Source organism: Electrona antarctica, assembly GCF_951216825.1.
Source record: "Electrona antarctica genome assembly, chromosome: 14".
NCBI classification, from domain to species: domain Eukaryota; kingdom Metazoa; phylum Chordata; class Actinopteri; order Myctophiformes; family Myctophidae; genus Electrona; species Electrona antarctica.
In genome coordinates this window covers 38,794,386-38,802,082 of record NC_136795.1, presented here as the reverse complement: position 1 = coordinate 38,802,082, position 7,697 = coordinate 38,794,386, and the positions used below count along the sequence as shown (strand labels likewise).

General features: G+C 46.8%; 1 protein-coding gene across 1 annotated transcript in view; it reads right to left on the bottom strand.

The window, feature by feature from the left end:
• Positions 1-258: 258 nt before the first annotated feature.
• The window catches only part of srcin1a (SRC kinase signaling inhibitor 1a), a 211,044-nt gene continuing 203,605 nt past the window's right edge, over positions 259-7,697 (bottom strand). Inside the window, exon 20 of the mRNA XM_079519333.1 lies at positions 259-1,963. Within this exon, the coding sequence (XP_079375459.1) occupies positions 881-1,963 (1,083 nt within the window). The 3' untranslated portion in view covers positions 259-880. The remainder of the gene's footprint in view (positions 1,964-7,697) is intronic.

Here is a 7,697-nt window from a genome sequence, read left to right as displayed (position 1 = left end):
AATAGCAGATCTACAAGCTCATAGCGCGCCACCGAGTGGCGCGCTATGAACGTGTAGGTCTGCTATTTTTGAAAAATCGTTAAAATGTGCCTCAAATCTTTCCGAAAATTGTCATGATTTAGAAAACTTTTTTTTTTTTTAAATTTCGACGTCAGGCCTGAATGGGTTAACAAGCCTCAGCCCAGCGGGATAGATAGCAGCCCAAGGACCAATCAGAAAGAGACACATACTGATCGCTGTCATGAGGGACCAATCAGAAAGAGATACATACTGATCGACCAATCAGAAAGAGACACATACTGATCGCTGTCATGAGGGAGTGTGTTGGCTGTCCTTCTGCACACTGTGGAGAGTCTCGCCTGATCAGGGAGTGTCCTTACAGGGGCTGCAGGCAGCCACGGTGAGGCTAGAGTTCAGGACCACGGCCAGCACCACTCCCTGGGCCTGGATCATGACACCATGGTACGTCCCTATTATGTCCCTAATTTCATGTAAGACATGGCTAGTGGCTACACAGTGAGCTAGAGTTCTGGGTTTTAAAACACCAAGCTATTTGATTGCCAAGCCAGCGCAGCTGCCCTCGGCCTGACAGGCAGTGCACCGGTGGCAACGAATCAAACTGATTCAACATGAAATTAGGGACACGGTACGGTACGGTACGGTACCTGCCGTCGTGAACCAGGTACGGGGGACTGGCACTGGTGCTGAACTCTAGCCTCACTGTGGCTGCCTGCCCTATGAGGACACTCACCGGATCAGGGGTACTGAGGCGAGACTCCACAACACCCTCAATTTGAAATGCAATTAGAGGCCAAATCATCCTGGAACAGATCAGAAGAGGTTGACAGAAAATAAGCCTGGGAAGTTGAAATGCTGCCGTTCAATCATCCAGTGAAGACGTTAGAGTGCTACGGAACAGAAAGCCCGGTGAGGGCAGGGATCTAGAGGCAGCGAGGGTTAAGTAATGAACCTGGATCAGTGCAGGGTTGAACGAGGAGGGCTTTGGAGGGACCGCGGGCTTCTTCTTGCCCTCAGGTGTGCTCGTGGAGGTTTTCTCTGCGTCGAGTTGCTCTGCGGCGGATCGGCACTGCCCACTGATCTCTATCAGCGTGTTCTCCAGCTCGCGGATGGTTTCCTCCAGGCTGTCCAGACGCTTGTAGGTGCTGCTACGGATGTCGTCGCCCCTTCTCCAGGGGCTCTGGCCCGGTGCGTCTCCGCTGTTCGTGGGACCAGTCGACCCGTCTGGTTCGAGGTCAGCGTCTACTGTGCTCTGTCGCTCCTCTGGAGCGGCGTGGGTTCCTGTGTTACGCTCAAGGTTTAAGGTCCTGTCCCCGGTCACGATCCCTCTCCTCAGAGCCTCCACCAGAGAGCCCTGCAGGCCAGGGTGGCCCATAGGGCCAGGGCTGCCATGTGAGAACACAGCCCTCAGTGCTCTGGGTCTGGGTACTGGCTTGGGCTCCAGTAGCGAACACAGCAGCCTATAGGCTTCTCTGACGGTCACTTTGTCTCTAAAGAGCACCAGGAGAGGCGTGTCGTCTCTCAGGGGGATCTCAGAGGGTTCCTCACCCTGCAGTGGGACGATCAGCGTCAGCAGACCGTCTCCCATGAGCTCCCTGACCTCCTGGGCCTCGATAAGAGCCAACACCCGCAGCTCTGGCTCTATCAGCAACAGCGCCAGCTCCTCTTGGCATTCCATGTCCTCCTCGAAAGACTCCTGGATCCTTAACTCATGGAGAGGAGTTTTCCGAGATGGTGTAACTGGACCCCTCGCCTCACAGACTTGAGAGGTGGCGGGGTGATGGCGGCTGCTCCGCTCGCGAGTTGGGAGTTCTGCCAGAAGGTCCTGTTGTGTTAAATCTCTCACGTGGTTCTCTGAGGAGGAACGAGGGGGCGACACCGACTCGGTCAACACGATCTGGGGGATCAGAGAGAACGAGGCGCGGGGCCGGCCCGCACTCCCAACCTGTAAAACAAGGAGGCTCTGTGAGCTGTGAAATCACTTTTAATCAACCTTAACCTTTGTGAGATTAAAAAACATTGCATGATGAAATAAACAAGTATACATTTTTGTCAAAGTTAAAAATGTTCTCCTCCTATGCGTATTGAGTATGAAGGACACCAATGGAAACAAGCCAATATACGTTCTTGGGTTTAAATCCTCTTAGCAGACCTTGTACTGAACTGTACTTTCATGTGCTACTTTTTTGCAAACTGTTAATAAAGTATTCAATCAATCAATCAAAAGTCATTGGGCCAGAGTCACTAAGCTGTTTACACCCATATTTGGGGTGTAAAGCAATTCTCCAAACGTCCCACGTTAGTAGTCTCGAATAAGGAATTCTAATGATTTTGGTCCCATGTAAGTCTGCATCCGAGGATCCTGAGCAGTGAGAAAGAGCGTCCCTCTGCAAAAGTCACAGACAAAAAAAAGACTACTGAATCAGACGACTAACTTGGCAAGTTTGGAAAATTCCTTTACACCCAAAATATGGGTGTAAACAGCTTAGTGAATCGGGCCCAATGTGTTTCTAGTATCATAATGTATTATTGACTTACGGTATAGCAGCAGTAACAGTGCATTACCATTGTGTCTGATGGAGTAACAGTGCATTACCACTGTGTCTGATGGAGTAACAGTGCATTACCATTGTGTCTGATGGAGTAACAGTGCATTACCATTGTGTCTGATGGAGTAACAGTGCATTACCATTGTGTCTGATGGAGTAACAGTGCATTACCATTGTGTCTGATGGAGTAACAGTGCATTACCATTGTGTCTGATGGAGTAACAGTGCATTACCATTGTGTCTGATGGAGTAACAGTGCATTACCACTGTGTCTGATGGAGTAACAGTGCATTACCATTGTGTCTGATGGAGTAACAGTGCATTACCATTGTGTCTGATGGAGTAACAGTGCATTACCAGTGTGTCTGATGGAGTAACAGTGCATTACCATTGCGTCTGATGGAGTAACAGTGCATTACCATTGCGTCTGATGGAGTAACAGTGCATTACCATTGTGTCTGATGGAGTAACAGTGCATTACCATTGTGTCTGATGGAGTAACAGTGCATTACCATTGCGTCTGATGGAGTAACAGTGCATTACCATTGTGTCTGATGGAGTAACAGTGCATTACCATTGCGTCTGATGGAGTAACAGTGCATTACCATTGTGTCTGATGGAGTAACAGTGCATTACCATTGCGTCTGATGGAGTAACAGTGCATTACCATTGTGTCTGATGGAGTAACAGTGCATTACCATTGTGTCTGATGGAGTAACAGTGCATTACCATTGTGTCTGATGGAGTAACAGTGCATTACCATTGCGTCTGATGGAGTAACAGTGCATTACCATTGTGTCTGATGGAGTAACAGTGCATTACCAGTGTGTCTGATGGAGTAACAGTGCATTACCATTGTGTCTGATGGAGTAACAGTGCATTACCATTGCGTCTGATGGAGTAACAGTGCATTACCATTGTGTCTGATGGAGTAACAGTGCATTACCATTGTGTCTGATGGAGTAACAGTGCATTACCATTGTGTCTGATGGAGTAACAGTGCATTACCATTGTGTCTGATGGAGTAACAGTGCATTACCATTGTGTCTGATGCCAGAGCACTGCTTGCTGTGAGGTCTGATCTGTACCGCTGCTCCTGCAGTCCAGAACTGCCCAGTAATGCACATCTGGACAGCTGAATGACACACGTGTGATGATGAGTTTGACCACTAATCTAAATCTCACAATGTTAAAACTCAACACACCCATCACCCATGGCATGCAACAAAATAACACACGCAAATGCACACCGCACCACCACCACCACCACCACCATCATGAACTGCAATAGCCACTCACAAAGGATAGAACTATCTGTTCTAGAGAGTACATGAATTTGTGGACACGTCTCATCGCACATCACAATGTCCCCAGTTCTGTTCTGGAGAGCTGTGCTACATTTCATCCGTGCTCTGAGCCCTTTGTTTCCTGTCCGTAGATAGAGGATGGAGAGTTCATGAGTGCCCTACTTTACTTCAAACATGTTCAGAGCCTCATACTTTGCTGGGGGATCAGACGAGGCTTATATTGCTAATGGAGATGTACGATATTGAAATTATGACCGATATCCGATCTCCGATTATTTGCTGGGTCGGCCGACACCGATATGTAAGGGATAATATCTGGCTAGGTGGTCATTGTCGGGAGATAATTCACCGACAGGGAGTTTAACCACCGAGGCGAAGCCGAGGTGGTTAACCTCCCTGAAGGTGAATTACATCCCGACAATGACCACCTAGCCAGATATTATCCCGCTTATTACATGGCTAATAACTAAAATAATAAATATACAGTTGACACAAAAAGGGCTATAAGTAACAAGGGTTTTATTTAGGCTATTTAGCATACAACATATGTCCGCGGATATTCCGCTCAAGAAAGTAGTTCCTTCTGGGCCACATTAGTGGACTAAGTGAAAGCTGGCTAACTGCTACCAGCGAGAAACATTAACCTAGTTAGTGTTCGTATTCAGGTTAAACTGAACATTTCCATTGAAAGTACAGTTCGACAATGTGAATGGGACTTCTTTAGGGATATTTAAATTGACGTCATTCATCATAATCTCTGGTTCTTGCCGCGGCGTTGCAGTTACTGTTGACACACCTAAAAGAAACACACAATGACTAAAATTAGGCAACTGCAGCCTGCAGGTAATATTAGGATGCTTATTGCGTCATTTACGGTATTTACTAGATGACATGACAGGCTGAGGCTACTATAAGAGACACTCACCCGCTGTACTGCTGTTTCCTGGATTGGAGGACAGAATCTTGCTCCACCTTTCCCTGTCTGTTGTGGTTGGAGCCCAGTAACTCCGCAGACTCCCCTCACATCTGTGGCCAGTCACGGACATTATCTGCCTGCTCTCCAGGCCAGCATGAGAGAGAAGTTGCACAGCTGTGCTCCTCAAGCTGTGATTCGTGTACCTTCTTGAAAGTCCGACTGCTTTGCTGATTTCGGGTAACATTTCCCCAAGGAAATTGTGTCCCATGGGCTCACGAGAATACCACACTGCTTGACCGTTCAGTAGCTGTTGGTCTTTTTTTAGTGGGTGCAGGTAGAAAGCTTTAGCGTCAGGAGGGCAAAGGGATACATACTTTTTAAAACTTGCAACGGGGCAGTTAGGATTATCAGCCTCTGCAAAGATACATCCCCTGTAATTTTCTTTACATGGATCTCTGGCATCTTTGTGGTTCTTGGTCTCAGCATTGTGAGCGAGAGAAATATACTCATTGCCATTCTCATCGTGGTTCAGAATAAAGGAGTCTCTTGTCAAGTGTCTATTTCCCTCTCTTCCTCGCCTTGCCATTTGTAGTTGGACATCAAACCATACTTTCCGGACCAGTCCTCTTGCTGTGTTGGGAGACAGCACCTCCGAGCGCCTGATAAGCTGCAAATCTGTGGCTGAGATAGGGGGGTAGTGTTGGCTGACGTCTTGACCCATTTTGCGAATTGTTTTAATGACAGATGAAAACACTCCGTTGCTGGATTTGAAGGCAACACAATTCATTATGTCAAGCTTTGAGAAGTGGCGACATATTCCAGCCCTAAGTGCGATGTAACTGGCAATTGAGTAGGAATTTCCATTGCTATTTTGTACAGATGCATAAAACGAACGCAGCACCTGATTCAGGGTTTCAGCTCTGTATGTGTCAAAGTCTGTTGACATCTTCTTTTCAACTAACCAGTCTCTTAAAACCTTCATAGCCCATTCAGTGCTTCGCTTTGTATTTATTTCATGTCTGTCTTCTTCAATTTTATCGATTTCATTGTCATTGAGCTCTCTGTGTCTTTTAATGTCTCTGGTGTTGTCTGGCTTTGTCCGCGCTGTTTCCTTCTCTTTTCTTTTTCTCTTTACAGGTGACAGGTCAGCCATTAACCAGGAATCTAATGTTTCATCTTCTCCAAATATGTTAAAATTAACTTTAAATAAATCCATTTTGTGTTCTGTGGAGAAGCAACGCGCAAGCGATAGTAAACAAAGTTGTAGCGGCCGGCACCTCTTTATGCGGAAGTGCGGATTGATATGAGCCGAGGCTTTGATCAAAGCTGGCATTGATTAGCCATCGGTGTGATATAGAGCGGAGCGGTCATTATCATGAGATAACTCACCGCTGAATTAAGCGATTGACCAATCAGAATCAAGCATTCAACCAAGCCATGTAATAAATTACATTAACTCATTGCTGATTATACCTTTTTTTTTTGCTGGTGAAAGTAGATGGTAAGTCCTCCTTCCCACTAACGGCTAAGACGCTCTTAAAGAGACCGGCAGACTGGCTGCTCTGCGAGTACAAAGCCATTGACGGTCACTTTATTATTGCGTCGTCAATATCTGTGAAAATAATCTGGTTTATTTTTTGGCATTTTTATGGCCGATATGACCGATTTCGATACGCTACCGATTATATCTGTGCATCTCTAAGTTAGTAAGGATACCAAACGGGTCACTTGAGGCCCTCATTCCCATTCCGGGTGGGTGGGTGAGTGAGTGAGTGAGTGAGTGAGTGAGTGTGCGCACACGCACGCACACACTGCACACACTACTGCACACACTACTGCACGTACACTCACATACTCACTCACACACAGTATGTGTGTGGCTGTCACAACAGTGATAACAGCCTAATTAAAAAGTGACAGTGTTTTTCGATCCCGTCAACTGCACGTGCTCTATGTCTGCGGCTGGCAGTCCTATAGGACACATGCATCCTCCTCTAAGCATGCTGCAAGCGCATCAAAATACCAAGTGACCAATTACGAGTCCTCCAGTGACTCCATGGCTGCGGAGAGGAGACACCCTGTTGTTGTACCTTGGCTGAGCTGGAGGGAGGTTAGCAGTGACCCAACCTCAGAGTGAGGAGGAGGGGGGCATGTGCAGTGGGGAAGAAAAGTACTCACATTTTTTTTTACTTTAGTACAATAATGCAGAAACACTCTGTCTGGAATTCAAAATGTACAAAAATGAAGAAAGTACTCTTTTAAAAGTAGCAGATACAAGCTCACAATGCGTCACATTGTGAGCTTGTAGATCGGCTATTTTCAAATGGCCGAAATGAATAGAGGGCTGAAGTTGTACATTCATGTTTTGTAATAATAATCAAAATCTACAAAGTAGTTTTCAAACAGTAGTGGACTAAAAGTGCAATAGTTGCCTTTGAGATGTTGCGGAGAAGAAGTAAAATACTCCTAAAGTTACTTAAGTGTAACAGTACTTGGGCGTGTGTGAGGAGGAGGTTGGAGGCAGAGTTGTGGTCAGTGGGGGTAGGGGGTGGTCAGAGAGAGGTGTGGTCAGTGGGGGTAGGGGGTGGTCAGAGAGAGGTGTGGTCAGTGGGGGGTCAGAGAGAGGGCAGCAATCAACACACACTCAAAAGGTCAAGGGCCAAAAGCTTCAAACGCAAAAAGAAAAAAAGTTTGGTGCCTGCACAGACTTTCTCTCATGTGGGTTTTATTGGAAGCCCATGATCTTTCCCCTCCGTTGTGTGTGATCCTCCTCCTGCCAGAGGCCTCCGTTGTGTGTGATCCTCCTCCTGACAGAGGCCAAATGCCAACGTAATGTTTGTAGGCAATCATGCAGTGCTCCAATGAAACCTGCGTGAGAGTCGTTATGCTTCGTCGTACGACGGTGTC